General features: G+C 36.7%; 1 protein-coding gene across 1 annotated transcript in view; it reads left to right on the forward strand.

The window, feature by feature from the left end:
* The first annotated feature begins 205 nt into the window (after positions 1 to 205).
* The window catches only part of LOC139719014 (uncharacterized), a 71,626-nt gene continuing 55,719 nt past the window's right edge, over positions 206 to 16,112 (forward strand). The window contains exons 1-2 of the mRNA XM_071630455.1: positions 206 to 520; positions 12,491 to 12,838. Coding sequence (XP_071486556.1) covers positions 451 to 520; positions 12,491 to 12,838 — 418 coding nt within the window. The 5' untranslated portion in view covers positions 206 to 450. The remainder of the gene's footprint in view (positions 521 to 12,490; positions 12,839 to 16,112) is intronic.

Consider the following 16,112-nt stretch of genomic DNA (forward strand, 5'->3'; position numbering starts at 1 on the left):
CCTGAAGTGAGGAAATAACAACAAAGGAATAGTCGGGGTGTGAATAGTTGTGCGCTACGGTGTTTCGATTTTAAATGTTTAGGCTCTATGTTGACAATAAACGCATCCAAGCTTCCAACTATGAAAGAAGGTTAATTTACTCTTATGACGGTGTGCCCTTTGAACGGGCAACTTGGAATTTGAAACATCATGCCTGTGGCTCTTCGCTACAAGAGAATGTTATAGGCCTACTAACCGGTGAACCAGGAAATTAAAGTTGAGAAAAAATATTTCTCCTGGCCTGGAGTTCCAAGAGACAACACACAGGTATGCGAATTATGGCAATGACAAAAAAGACGATCATTTTCATATGCGCGTGATCCTTTCCTTTCGGTCGCATCGGGTAATTCTTGCTGTGGAGAAATTACAGTATTCCGGGCAGAACATAGATCCACTGAATGGGTCACAAGAATGGAACTACGATCCCGAATGTTAGCACTTCGATGTGCAATCATCATCGGCATGAACGTGGCAGTTTGCGGTAAGTTTTGTGATGTGAAGTTGGCACGGTGCGCCGGGGGGCTATAGCGTATAATATAAGATTTTCATGTTGACATGTTCTATTCAGATGGATTGCAACTAGAGGCAACAAGTGGCAAAATGACACAAAAAGAGCAAAACAAAACGGATGAAGCAAAGGTAAATAAAATACAACTTGGGTATGTTAAATATTTGGCGTATTGGATATACAATTTATTCGTAGTACAAAGATAATTGAGTGATGTTTCTGTCAACCTATACAAAGAAATGCTGGTCTATAGTCATGATGGATTTGTGACCAACGAAGGCGGACACTCACATCCACTGGATACGGTAATATAGTGTAGTAAATATAACAAGAATTGAGAAGATGTGCTATCAGATTCAGTGTGGTGTCAGTGAATATTCAATCTTGCAGATATTATACAAATATCGACTGCTGCAGAGGGAGATGGTAAAACTATTTGCACCGAGGTGATGTCTCAACAGTGCTATATCCCGAGACGAAGTCGAGGGACATGGCACTGTTGAGACATCACCGAGGTCAAATAGTTTTACCATGGCCCGAAAGAAAGCAGTCGATATTTGTTTTATATCCCTCTCGAGCATTTTACTAGAGTAATGACGGTTCCCTTTTGGAAAAGTGTGCAGGTTTCGTGAACGATAAATCTAACGTTAGGCTGTAGCAGTGCAGCAGCAGTGCGTGCAGCGCGTAGCGAACGACACCGCTGCGCTGTTGTTGATTCCTACACACGAGCTACACTACAGCGTGCAAAACTCCGAAAGATCGAGGTCCAGGACTACGTTAGAAGTAGGCCTAAAGCGGCTTCGTTACCCAGATCATCTTCAAAATCGGTTTTCGTTTATTCCTAATTCGTACCTGATATGGTGTCCTCCTGCGATCATTCTTCCGTTACTGGAAGCAGTCACTTTGTCAATTGAGCTGAATGCATTGATCACGTATCACGTCCACACGTTTACACACCGACCGGCCACGCCATGCCATCGCACCACACAGATTTCTGTAATGCTGTCGCACATCACACCGCCGCGCGCTCTCTTAGCGCTAGCTAGCTAGCTAGCTACAAGCCACAGGACTGTCGCTCAAAAGTATCGCTACTACGCGCACTGCGTACATTCTTAAGTGAGAAATGTAGATATCGATCACACGATCACGATGGGTGCAAATCGTGGATTCCCAAAAGTACTATATCCCGCTGGCTAGTAACCAATTGCACCGCATCCAGCTGCTCGTAGCTAGCTAGTAAAACTACACCATGTTCGTGCTCTGTACAATCCTATGGCAAGAAGCTTTACATGAGGGATATAATAATAATTAGCATGACTACTATTCGTCACTTACTCAATGGTCAAAAGCAAATGGGACGAACTCTAACAAACATTCCGACAAGCTCTCCGATAAAAATCGGGTATCTTCTATGTGGATAGAAAATACAGCTAGGGTGGCTATTACTGTTATCTATTCCCAAATACCAAGACTACTTTTGTAGATATTCAAATGGCCATACATATGGCAGGGATTGAACTGAATATTACTGTTTCATTCCGTTTTTATTTGCATACCGTCAAAATTTCTGTCTCAGATTTAACTAATCTTCATGATGTCTTATGTCCCTTATTGTTAGAACAGGAATCGTCCCATTAAGTTCTGCTTTCCCGATAGTAACTTTTTATCACAGTTGTCGTGACTTGTAAATCATTCTCGTCAGCAAATACCAGATTAACTCTTTGAAAGTTCCTAATAGGATTGGAAGTTTCTAGTCCATTATGACCCTGCAACACTACACAAATAAGGTATATGGCTGAATGCAATGTCTATCCTCTTTTATTTCCTGGAAAGCAAACTTGACAATTTCGGTAATCTATGGTCTGAGGGACAAAAGTCCAGAGATCTTTGTTAGTAGGAAAAGATGAGCATCATGCTCTATTTTTGTAAACATGCCATTCTGTTCCGTTATTCCTCGTGTTATTAGAAAAAAATATGACAACTGATTAAGTAATTTTACATCTTACAAAGGGAGTCCAAACATCTCGAGATTACTCCTACAGTCATTTTCCCACCATTCTTGCTTACCACATTCTTATGCTTCCATTTTTTTTTTGCTATAAGCCCAGTGGCGTATCTGGGGGGGGGGGGCAAGGGGGGCACGTGCCCCGGGCGCCACTCCTTGGGGGCGCAAAAAACGAAAAAAAAAACGAAGAAGAAGAAAAAAAAAAGAAGAAAAAATTGAAGAAGAAGAAAAAAAAAGAAAAAAGAAAAGAAAAGAAGAAGAAGAAAAAAAAATCGCCCGGAAAGGGAGGGAGAATGGTTGGGGGGGGGGGCAGAAAACCAAATCAAACAAGATAAAAACAAAACATGATGATGACGCGTACAAAATGACAATGTTTATTGTGTTTACACAAGAATTCCATGTTCTGTAAGATGAAATACAAACATTTTCGGCTCGCTCGCTGCGTTCGCTCGCCAAAATTTATATAAAAAAAGAAGGTAAGAACAAAACGTGATGATAACGTGGACAAAATGACAATGTCTATTGTGTTCATTCATGTCATTTTATATTTAGCAGGCAAAATGTTTCACGGAGCAGCGGCTGCAATTTCTTTCGTTCTGAAGCGATAGCCAGTTCAATCAAACGAAGGCGCCAACGGTTTCGAACATACGGGGGGGGGGGGGGGGGGCGGCAAAAAAAAACAACAAATCAAACAAGATAATAACAAAACTTAATGATGACGTGGAAATATACAAACTTCGGCTCACTCGCTCGTACTAATTTAGAGTATTTTTTCAAGTCTTCAGTTTGTTGGTATAAATTGTCATCTATAAGGTCGTCACTATATCTTGATTAGAATTGTAAGATTTAATACGCAAAAAATGACAAGAGTTCCATGTTTTGTAAGCTGAAATAAAAAAATTTTCAGCTCGCTCGCTACGCTCGCTCGCCAAAATTTATCAAAAAAAAAGGAAGAGAAAGATAAGAACAAAACGTGACGATGACGCGGACAAAATGACAATGTCTATCGTGTTCACACGTGTCATTTTATATTTAGCAGGAAAAATGTTACACGGAGCAGCGGCTGCAATTTCATTCGTTCTGAAGCGATCGCCGATTGGATCAAAAGAGGACGCCAACGGTTTCGAACATACGTGAGGGGGGGGGGGCGGAAAAAAAACAAATAAAAACAGATAAGAACATAACGTAATGATGACGCGGAAATATACAAATTTCGGCTCACTCGCTCGTACTAATTTAGAGTATTTTTTCAAGTCCTCAGTTTGTTGGTATAAATCGTTATCTATAAGGTCGTCACGATAGCTTGATTAGAATTGTAAGATTTGATAAGCAAAAAATGACAAGAATTCCAAGTTTTGTAAGCTGAAATACAAAATTTTCCGGCTCGCTCGCTGCGCTCGCTCGCCAAAATTTACCAAAAAAAAAAAAAGAAAGAGATAATAACAAAACGTGATGATGACGAGGAAATATTGTAAGATATGATTAGCAAAAAATGACAAGAATTCCATGTTTTGTAAGCTGAAATGCAAAAATTTTTGGCTCGCTCGCTACGCTCGCTCGCCACAATTTATCAAAATTCATTACATTTGAATCACCCTCAAAAGACCCCTTTTAAGTGCTTGAAAAAGCATATCATATGGACTTTGTTTAAAGCGTATTATATCGGGACCATGTGGAAGAACAGACATATTTTGAAATTATGACTGAACAGGCAATCCCCCGTTTCTTCTGTACGTATATGCAATGTATATGTAACTTGTAATGTGTGTATTTTTATATGAAGACGGAAATAAAAACAAACAAACAAACAAACAAATAAAGTCCCAACCGGGATGGGTATAGGGTTGAACACTTTTTCAGAAATTAGGGGCGCAATTTTCGCGCTTGCCCCGGGCGCCGTTTTCCCTAGATACGCCACTGTATAAGCCCACCCTATTCTTTAATGTTCTGATGTATTTCCTAATTATTTCTGTTTCCTCGTCTTTTTTCCATTCTGTAATTCAGCAAATCTAGAGAATACCAAAAAAAAAAAAAATAGAAATGCAAGCGTGAATTTGGAGAACCTTGGTCAAGCTGTTTTGAAATAACATCAGTTTTAATATCGCAGGTCTAAGAGAGCACATTGTATGGATGGAGTTATGAATTTGAAAATTCATACATTTGGAGCGTATAATCAGATTTTCTCCAAACTTCTGTGATGTGTTTTATGGATGTTTCAGTGTTTAATAAGATCACGTGTAAAAAAGAAAAATCATTTTTCATGTTATATAAAAAAAATCATTACTGATGTTATATTCGCCATTGTGGTTGTCTGTTTATCACTATTTGTATTGAGAAGATTCTGTTATTGCCCCGGGTATTTTTGCCTTTACTTTTTTTGTTTTTCTTTACTTTGTTCTACGTTGCATCCGTGCTCCTCATCTCTATCTTACACTCTGTTCAGAATGTGGTACCTACGCTTAACAAGCTCGCTTTTAAGTAGGTTTCATTATATTTCTTTAGCGTTATACATAGAGCCAAACTTACGAAGATTGACGGCTCTGTTTTATATGTTAACATTGTAAATACTGTGCATTCAAGCCGGATATCTTGATCCACTTCATTTTATATTTTATGTACGTTCATTCATTTAGAAATATGAAAATAAATTGAAATGAATTCAATTGAACTGAATTTATTGCCTCATTATGGTGTTTTAGTTTGGGGCAACACCCACCAGAACCTACTGGATAGGGTTTTCCTTCTACAAAGGAAAGCTCTCCGTGTCATCTGTAAATGTGTCATACCCTCCCATTCAAATTTGTTATTTGCCTCTAATGAGCTGCTAAAAAAGTAAAGAGTTGTTTTTATTCAAATTGGGGCAGTATGTAAATGTACAGCAACAACTCACTACCGTCCGTTTTCGATTCTACGTTTCAAAGATATTTATCATTCCATGAGTATCCCACTCGACGTTCCAATGAATTTCATCTACCGTTTTACGAACGATTTTTGCTAAGAACACACTTATTTATACTGGCCAAACTTTTTGGAATTTTTGAAGAATGATATAAAAAATGCCCCCTCCATATATTCATTTAAAAAGAGATTAAAGTCCTTTTTATTGCAATTTTATGCGCTCACAGAATTGGACTAGCCTGTTGGCTTTTAATTCCTTCTCGAAGAACTTTGATTACAAATAACTGTCACTTATTTTCTCGTCCCTGTTGTTCTGATACACTTACAGCGTAGATTTGATTTTTAATTATGTTACTTCTGCATCTATTTCTGTATATCTTCGTATCCTTTTCACGCATCCCATTATTTTTTCGATATAATTTTGTCGAGGATCGCTTATCTATTTTGCCTTTCTGTCCGTTGTATTGCCTACCTGTTATGTTAGTTTTGTCTCATTCTGTCTTGTCTGTTAGTCTACCTTTATTAGTTTCGTCGCCCCAGTCTCGTTTAACTGTTTATTCGCGTGTGTATATGTGTGTCTGTTTCTTCCTCTGTTTTCTTAGAGGGCTTCCAGCCTTTTTTAAGACTCTTTTTCCTGACTTTTTGCCAGCCCTTTTTCCCCTTTTTGCATCATTTTATTTTTCTATTTGACATTCTGTACCTGAGGGGACCACATTCTACGAGCTTTGTCTTTTTAGTGGGTCCCTCCATTTTTCGATGTTTTGCGCACTCTTAAAGTATTGGGTAAATTTAGTTAGGTAATTGTTGGTTGTTTTAAAAAAATCATTATTCTGGGCAATTATCGCCCAATTGAGCTTTAAGGTGATTAAAACAACATTGGGCAATTATTTTTACTTAAATATTGGGCGAATATTTATGTTACCAACAGAATTGGTAATGGAGAGTTGGGTACTTTTTGCCCCGCTGCGCTGTTGTATAAGAGACCTATTCTCTTTGCGTGTTGGGTAATTTTTGTTGGGCAAATGATACTTAGTTAGAATTTCGCCTCATAGATTTTACCAACATTATTTTGCACATTAAGCCTGGGTATTTTGTGACGTTCCTTTCTTAGTTGGTTAATTTTCATGGACAAGTAAAAAAAGTCTGTGCGTGTACGCGTATATGCGTGTATGTATGTGACGGGGTGTGTGTGTGTGTGTGTGTGTGTGTGTGTGTGCGTGTGTGTGAAGTATAGGCCTATGTATGGAAGGATTGCCGAACCTTACGATTTTGAGGGGGGTACCAAGGATTACTATAGGGTGTTCTTTGTTTTAGGAATGGGAGGGGGACAACACACACAATACAAACACACACACACACACACGGTATGTATATAATTATAATTAATATGTATGAGCAAGAGCTTCGTTATGGACGTATTTTTACATGATTTTCTTACGTTTCCCTTTATTCCGTCAACACCGGTGGGATTAAAAAAATCAACATTGTGGGAATATCTGTCTGTGGGAGCAAACTACAGGATACTCCTACAATATTGCTAGTTTGTATTTTGTGTGTGTTTTGTGTGTGTCGGATTGTGTGCAAGTAGTTAGATGACACAATTTGAAACCCATATACCTGACTGGACTTGCTTACCACTTCATTCCAGATTAAAACCCAGTAACTAAAACATTGAAATTTTGATATCAGTTGACACCAGTTGATATCTATTGGTTTCTACGTTTTTGTTTTTGTTTTGCTCATGAATATTCATAAGCTATTCAAATTCTCTTTGTGAAAACGATAAGATATTGTTTAATTTAATGGTTTTTTATGATTTCAATAAACTCTGAAATGTCTGAAATGTATTAGAAATTTATTGAATATTTTTGCCGTGATATTCACAATTTCAGCTTGTACCTTTGATGAGGTATTTTCTTATTTTTATAATACAAGTGTAATCTACATGGTAACTATGTCTTAAAGCATTACAACTAAATGCGACCCTGCACCTCAAAACAAACAAAAAGTCGCCAGACATGATTTTTTAGTTAAAGATAATAAAAAGTTTTGGTACCTCAAAAGTGTCCTTGAATTTCCTTGCCTTAGTTTGTGTTTCAGGTTAAAGTACCTTTCATATAACTAACACTGTGAGACTTACTCGCCCCAAAGTGCTCTCATGTCTTAGTAATCATGCAATTAACTGCGACCAGCAGCCCCATACGCATAGCGACCAGCAGTCCCATACGCATAGCGTAATCGGGCTTCGCATTGTAGCATTCAGGATCATGACAGATTTAGTATCGCAGGGTAAATGTCAACTTAAAATCCCATAAATTCTTCAATTTGAAGACTTACCAATTAAGTTGAAGTATTGAAAACAGGCTTCGGGCAACGTTTGGTTCTGCCTATAGTCCCTTTCTGTTCGAATCGATGACTGAATGTGACTCGGTCGACAGGACCTTAGGACAGCTACATACAGTACACTGAATACTACAGCCAGTGCCTGCGAACACCTCATATGCAGTCCGCACACAAATTTCAAATCCACGAACGGATAAGATGTTTGTGTGCGCATGCGCTGGCCATAGTATCCAGTGTATGTAGCTCTCCCAAGGTCCTCTCGACCGAGTCACATTCAGTCATCAATTCGAACAGAAAGGGACTATTGGCAGAACCAAACGTTGTTCGAAGCCTGTTTTCAATACTTCAACTTAATTGGTAAGTCTTCAAATCGAAGAAATTTTTGGATTTTAAGTTGACATTTACCCGCGATACTAAATCTGTCATGATCCTGAATGCTACAATGCGAAGCCCCATTACGCTCTGCGTATGGGGCTGCTGGTCGCAGTTAGCTATGCGTACGATGGGCTGCACGCTGCTGGTCGCAGTCAGTGGTTTCGTACAATATTTATCGACGCTGGTCAGCGTCGGCTCTGGTACGAAACCATTATTGCATGATTACTAAGACATGAGAGCACTTTGGGGCGAGTAATTCTCACAGACAACGTACTTTAACCCAAACACAAACCAAGACAAGGAAATTCAGGGAAGCTTTTGAGGTACCAAAATTTTTTATTATCTTTAAGACCATATTCTGAAAGAGCAGACTTTAAGCTTTAAAATGATGTATAACTCAAATCAAATGGACTCTCCTAACCTATCTAAATATTTGAAAGAAAACACAAATTCAGGAAAAGTGTGAACTGAGAAAAGAGGCTCTGAAGTACAGTCTCTATTCAAGCGCTTGATCTTTACCAAACCGTGCTGGCTGTGCGATGACTGGGACAAAAAACAGGAAGTAAACCACCAGAGTAACAACAATTAAACAACAACAATTAAAATAACAACAATTAAAAACTATTCTTTTTTCATATGCTTTCCATTCCCATATTGATAACCCAACAAAAATATCCAAAACATCTAAAACCTTGTTGGATAATATTTTTTCTAATAACTTTTCTGTAAATAAATTCATTAATGGTATCTTATATTATGATATATCTGATCATTTACCGATATTCATTATTCTTCGTTGTTCTGAAAACGTCAAAAGTATTTCAAAACCCAGGCCAATAATGTACAGAAAAGAATCAGATGAGAATATTGAATTACTTAATTTTGACTTAGTGAAGGAAGAATGGCAAGAAGTGTATCTTCAAAATAACGCCGATAAAGCTTATGATATTTTCCTAGATAAACTTTTACATTATTATCGAAAAAACATTCCTTTAGTTAAGAAAAAACACGTAGAAAGAACAAACATCCCTGGATTACAAAGGGAATCATCAATTCAATAAAAACGCGTAATAAATTGTATAAATTGGCAATTACTACCCACAATACAAAACATTTTACAGATTAAAAAAAGTATAGAAATATACTCAGTAATTTGATTCGTATTTCTCGTAAAATGTATTATTCTGATAAGTTTGATAATCAAAAGGATAACGTAAATGGTTTATGGGAAACTATATATGAAATAACAGGTAAAAATAATAAGGAAACATCGTCCGTTTTTTTGTAATGACAACAAAGAACTCACAAACCCTGATGAAATATCTGATGCTTTTAACTCATACTTCGTAAATATTGGCCCCCAATTAGCTTCAAAAATAAAAAAAACAAACATGTTCATTCAAACTTTACTGAATTTCTTCCACCAAACTGCGACAAATCCCTTTTCTTTACCCCAACAGATGAGGAAGAAATACTGGAGATTGTTAACAGATTAAAACCAAGTAGATCTAGTGGCCATGATGAAATAAGTGTTTATATACTGAAGAAAATCATCAAACAAATAACCACACCTTTATCTTACATTTTCAATCTTTCACTGTCTTCTGGAATATCCCCAAACTCATTAAAAATTGCGAAAGTAGCTCCAATTTTCAAAAGAAAAGACGACCCTTCTCTTTTAACAAATTATAGACCAATATCGTTATTACCTAGTATTTCTAAAATTCTGGAAAAATTATTCATAAACGTCTGTACATTTTTCTTCATGTAAATGACCTACTTATACCTAATCAGTTTGGATTTAGAAAGGGCCATTCCACCGATTTAGCTATAATTCAATTGTTAGATAAGATTACTGAATCTTTTGCAAATAAAAAACACTTTATAGGAATTTTCATGGATTTATCAAAGGCTTTTGATACCATAGATCATGATATATTAATTTACAAATTAAAAAGATATGGTATTCGTGGTTTAGCACTTTCTTGGATTATTGATTATTTATCCAACAGAAAGCAATATGTACTATTTAAGTCATCTAAATCTCTGAATTCTAATATTGTATGTGGTGTTCCCCAGGGATCAATTCTTGGCCCCCTATTGTTCCTTGTATATATCAATGATATAATAAATACATCAAAAACTCTTAAATTTATACTTTTTGCAGATGATACTAATATTTTTTACTCCCATGAGAACCTCGAAACACTGTTTAATACTCTGAACACGGAAATAGACAAAGTCTCCCAATGGTTCATATGTAATAAATTATCCCTTAATGTTTCTAAAACAAATTTTATACGTTTTAAACCTACTGCTTCACAGAACATTAACAGCAGTTATAATATTAATATTGATGGATTATCCTTAACTGAAGTAAGATCTACTAAATTTTTAGGAATCACAATTGACTCGAGTTTAACTTGGAACGATCACATTCATGATATCCACACGTCTGTCTCAAGAACTGTAGGAATTTTATATCGACTGAAAAACTTCATTTCTCAAAATTCCCTGACTATTCTATACAATGCATTGATCTTACCACATATCACATACTGCAATATCGTTTGGGGAAACTGTGGCTCAACTAAAATTAATCCAATTCTTACCCTCCAAAAACGTGCTGTACGTTTGATTACCAATTCCCGTTACTTATCCCCATCTGATCCCCTATTTCGTCAACTAAAAACATTGAAAATTGAGGATCTTCACACCTTTCAAACTGCTGTTTTTATGTATAAATATACATTTAATTGTCTTCCAAAAATTTTTTGATGGCTTCTTCACTCCAAATTCCACCGTTCATTCATATCCAACACGTCAGTCGTCCGATTACCATCTCGAAAACCCCAGAATCATTTTAGCTCAAAAATCATTAAAACATAATGGACCAGATATTTGGAATTCTTTACCCCCCAATTTAAAACAATGTTCGTCGTTGAACATTTTCAAACGAGAACTAAAAAAACACCCTCATAACCCAGTATACTTCTGACACATAAATATTCATACCACCTGGTCAACAAACACCCTAAACAATGAGTTCACGGCCATAACTGAAGTAACATTCACCTCATCACACTGATACACAAAATAACACTCAACGTACAAACCAAGATTCATCCCAACACAATGCACACCGCACTGCACCGCACGTCCTTCGCACAATTACTTCCCACTCAGTGAGTGGCAAGATTTTCTTTATGTATCTCTTTATTGTGCCCTTTGCACAATTACCCCCCACTCAGTGAGTGGCAAGATTTTCTCTATATATCTCTTTACCTGGGGCCATCTTCCTCGTCAAGCTTAGCTTATGATGATGGTCCCCTGCATTTCATTTTTATCATTTCCTATTGCTTCCTTTCATATATGATATTCGTTCTTGAAAAAAAAGAAAATGTATGTAAGATCCAAACGTTATGAATATTAGCTGTGTAAATGACTATGTAAGTATTTTGTTGATTTGTTGATTTGTATTGATTCTGAAATGCAGAAATAAAAACTGAACTGATCTGAACTGAACTGAACAATGAAGAGATTATCAGATTAAAGTGAAATTAAGCATGCCTCATTAACACATTCTGTCCATAATTAATGTCAACTTTCAAAGCAGTAGCACTATCCTTCCAAAAGTTATTAGAGTTGAAAGTGAAGAGGGTGGACAAGGTTTTTCAGAAATAAAAAGGGGACTCTAAAGACACACCTAATCACACTATTCTACCAAAAATGTTCTCGAGATAAAATGCCAAAAAACACGTTTTCCCGCCCGTTTTATGATACCAAATTTTACCATAATGTAAAAGAAGACCCGCTCTTTCAGAAAATATGAAAAAGTCAAGTTCGGCTAGGTTGACCGATTTCACTTATTTTCAGTCCTCACGCAAAATCAGTGTGTGCGACTTTATGTTCGTTTTGAGGTGCACGGTCACAAATGGCCCTACATGTGAACGAAATATCCCTGGTACTAACTAGATCTAGGATGTAGCCTAAGTCTATAATGTACTTGTAGGTACATGTATAGGCTTTACGACTAGCTGTAGGATTGTGATAGGTTAGATATGAACAATGTCTTGATATAGACATGATTCTGGTAAACACCCATACATCAAATAATTCAACACAGAATTTTTAATTAACCAAAATTCAACTTACTAAACAGTTGGACAAATGTGACCGTGCATCCCGAAACGAAGAAAAAGTCGAATACAGTGATTTTGTGTGAGGACTGAAAATAGGTGAAGTGGGTCAACCTAACCAATCTTGAGTTTTTCATATTTTCTTGTTTCTCACATGGACTTCAATTTATTTTACCTTGACAGGAAATATTCTGGACATGACCTGTGTTAATTTCAACCCAACCTACGATCCCAATGAACCAGCGTCGTTTGCAGCCTTTGTGAGCGGAGCTGATTCGACAAGTACATTGACCTTTCAGAGGTCAATAGACATGACCACGGGGTCAGATGTGACAAGCTGGTGTTCTATCGATGATGATGTCTCCTCATGTCAGTTACCATCGGGTTCAAATATCGAAAGCTATCTCACCTCTTCGGCAAAGGTCACCTTACCTGTTAATTCTAATGGAGACAACTTCGGGGCTTACTCATGTCGAGCTGAACGGCACAATTGGACAACGACTGCTACGACTCTGTTCATACGTTCGGACGGTAATCTATTCTATCCCTTTGTATTTGGGTCAGAATTTTGAACGATGTACAATTGAGCCAAAACAAGGCAAAATTTAAAAAGTAGGAAATTCTCCAAATCATTCATCTTACCTGAAAGAGTATAACTCCAGCTTTAAAATGAACCCAATTATACTAGGATTTTCCAAGAGGAACAAGTTTTTATTCACCGCTGAAGTTTACCGTGTCCAGAGCAGCGAACGTCCGTGAGGAATAATACTGCACATACATTTGAATACCATTTAAAACATAGTGTGCAAAGATCTGATTCAGCTCAAAATCCTAACAAAATATCTTAAGGGACATGTGTACGTGCTTGCAGAATATTAAGCTTGTACTCTTAACCTGTACGTAATGGTAGACAACTGATGATTTTACTCAATTCGTCATTTCTGTTGAAATATTGCTCTTCCGCTAAACACTTTCTCAACTTTACGCGCATTTTACAGAAACGCAATATTTTGACCTTTTATTTCACTATCCCATACTTTGATCCTCACTCCCAAATAATAAGATACCTTTTTCAGATGTATCTGATCTAGGCAGTCTCCATAACCCAACAAACATAGCATAGTTTTCATCACGGAGGTTCGCATGTAGCTCACGGACGTTCGGAACAAACAAGATATTGAACAATGCAGCTCTCTTGGGTTGGAAACGCATTCTACTCACAACAAACAGCAATTTCATGTCGAGAATAAACTCCTCTGCAAAATCCTGAATAGATACAGTGTATTACCAGTTCTCAATTATATAAGCTTGTTTATTTTCTCATACTGAGGAATCAAAGAAAACAATTTTTCCATCTCTCGTAAATGAACGTACAAACGTACGTGTAATCTCAGTGACGTAGTCCATCCTTGAGAACGAATAAATTTGTCAAAATTTCGTTATCATGAAGTAAAGATTCTGGTCCTAAACTTGTTATATAAAGTATACAATGCAAAATTTGCTTATGACAAACATGGTCACAGCTTAAACTATGACAAAGAATTAACATAGAAAAACAACAGAAATGTGCTCCGTTATAGAAATACGAAGTTTAGCTGGGGAGGGCAAACGAATACGTTAGGAAGAAATCCCTCTGTGTTTGCTCCTTGTGTTACACACTGTTACCGAGGAGAATTTGTGTTACATTTTGTATTATATTAGTCAGAAATGATAATAGGTTCGATACTGCGAAGTTTCGTCATAACAAGACACAATAAGTCCATATAACTTAGATGGATGTTTGTGACTTCGATATTATACAATATGGTATGTTATAACAAACAGATTGTAGCGCGTAATTTCGGAGGCTCGTTATTCATACAGTTTGTCAATACGAAAATTGATAGAGTTCGTATAATTATGAAGCTTTTTTATTCGGTAAGATAGGAATCTCCAAAGGTTAATCGAAAGGTTTACTAATTGAAACATGAAAAATCATGTTCGCTTATCCAAATGTGGAGAAACAAGTTAACAACTAAAATCCTCAAATTTGAAAACCTCATAATAACCGTTTTCACCTAAACTAATATCAGGTCAATTCCACTTTCAGAAGAACGGACCTAAAAATAACGATCCTTAATATCTATGTTTCGGACTAACAAACTTTCGGAATAAGAACATTTTTAATAACAAACCTCCTGAATTAACTACAAACATTTTTTTTTTCATTTTCGGAATAACAAACCTTTGGACATCGGAGTAAAGAATCTTTGGAAGAGCGAACGTATGAAAGTGCAACCGTAAACTATTCTTAATCATTACTTTTTTATTATGTGTTTTCAAAGTAAGCACAAAAGCACAAACAAATTGACGATCTCTCTGTCTCTTAAATGTAAAATTAAAAAAAAAATCTTGGAAAGAATTACAAATGAACATTGCTTTTCAGTGATGAGTATAAAACAACACCATGTGCTTATAAGCGGAGGATTTGTGTGTTTTCATCAGACAGTAATTGTATACTGCATTATTTTTGTTCGCTTGTGACGGCATTTCGATGAATAAAAAACATAAACAAACAAACAAAAACTTCTCAAGAGGACGCTCAAGAGGAATTTGGTATAACGGAAGTGCACTGGCAATTCTTTTCTTTGTGTGTTGGAGCTCGATCCCTTCTCTGTTTCTCTGTCATTTTCATTCAACTGCTTCCACGTCCTTTTGAAACTGTTCCGTTTTTGATTCAACACATGCCCATTACAGACTTCTTCCGTCATTATCCTGAATGTCATTGCGTAGCACTTTTCGGATTTGTTTCGGTTTGTTTTGTTTTGTTTTGTTTTCTGTTTGGTCGCAGCATGTTCAGGCTATTGAGGGAATGAGAGAAAAATCGTCATGAAGAGAAAAATAACAATGAATTAAGGCATTTAATATCATGACAATTACAGCGAACGTCCGTTATGGAGACCAAAACTGGATGTGTTCTGTTTGAGACGGCAGCTACCATACTCAAAAGATAAACACTTAGAGCATCTGTCACTAAAAAGTGGCACTGATCCTCTTTCCCCTACTATGTAATCCATTGACTTATTCTCCCAGCGAACATCCGTGACCAAAACGTTTTCCGTTTGTTGTTACAGGTAAATTGAGTGCTGAACGTTATTCACTTTCGGGTACGAGCGGCTCGGTGATTTGGTAATACTTTCAACTAACATTAACTTTATGTGCAGTGATATATTTGTAATTATCAGAAATGTCCTTTCTCGGACAGAATGTCCGTGAACAAAACTTTCAAAACCTGTAACAGTACAAATTGTCTCCAGAACCGCATTAGAAAGAAATTTAAATGCACAGAAATTACAGATTACGCAAAATTCAATTTTCCTATAACTTTGTTTTCAGTGTTAACTGTTTTTGTATAATTCGAGGGAAAACAAGCGTAAAATTGTCAGCAAATTTTCAACTGTTTGTTCATCATGATCACATAACGCCTTAAAAATTCTGAAACTACTGCTCTAAACTCATTGTTTATTTTGTAAAACTTTATTTGTCGCTATTGGAGCCAAAAGTTATAAAGAATACAAGACATTTTAGGGACAAGTTATCCCTATCGGAGGGATTGCATACGTCACGGACGTTCGCTGGAATTGTCACGGACGTTCGTTCTACTAATAGGGTCATGTTCCAGGACGGATAACTAATCGGTAGAGAGTACCTAGCCTTCCTAACTCTTTCAAAAATATGAAAAGGTATTGGCAATGCAAATTATATGAAATTTGACATCCTTACAACATATGTATTGCTCAGAGGGGGATCAGGAGGTGAATTTTCA

The sequence above is a fragment of the Diadema antillarum genome, unplaced genomic scaffold, assembly GCF_040938485.1.
Source record: "Diadema antillarum isolate AM-2024a unplaced genomic scaffold, OU_Dant_1.0 scf00000103, whole genome shotgun sequence".
In the NCBI taxonomy this organism is placed as follows: domain Eukaryota; kingdom Metazoa; phylum Echinodermata; class Echinoidea; order Diadematoida; family Diadematidae; genus Diadema; species Diadema antillarum.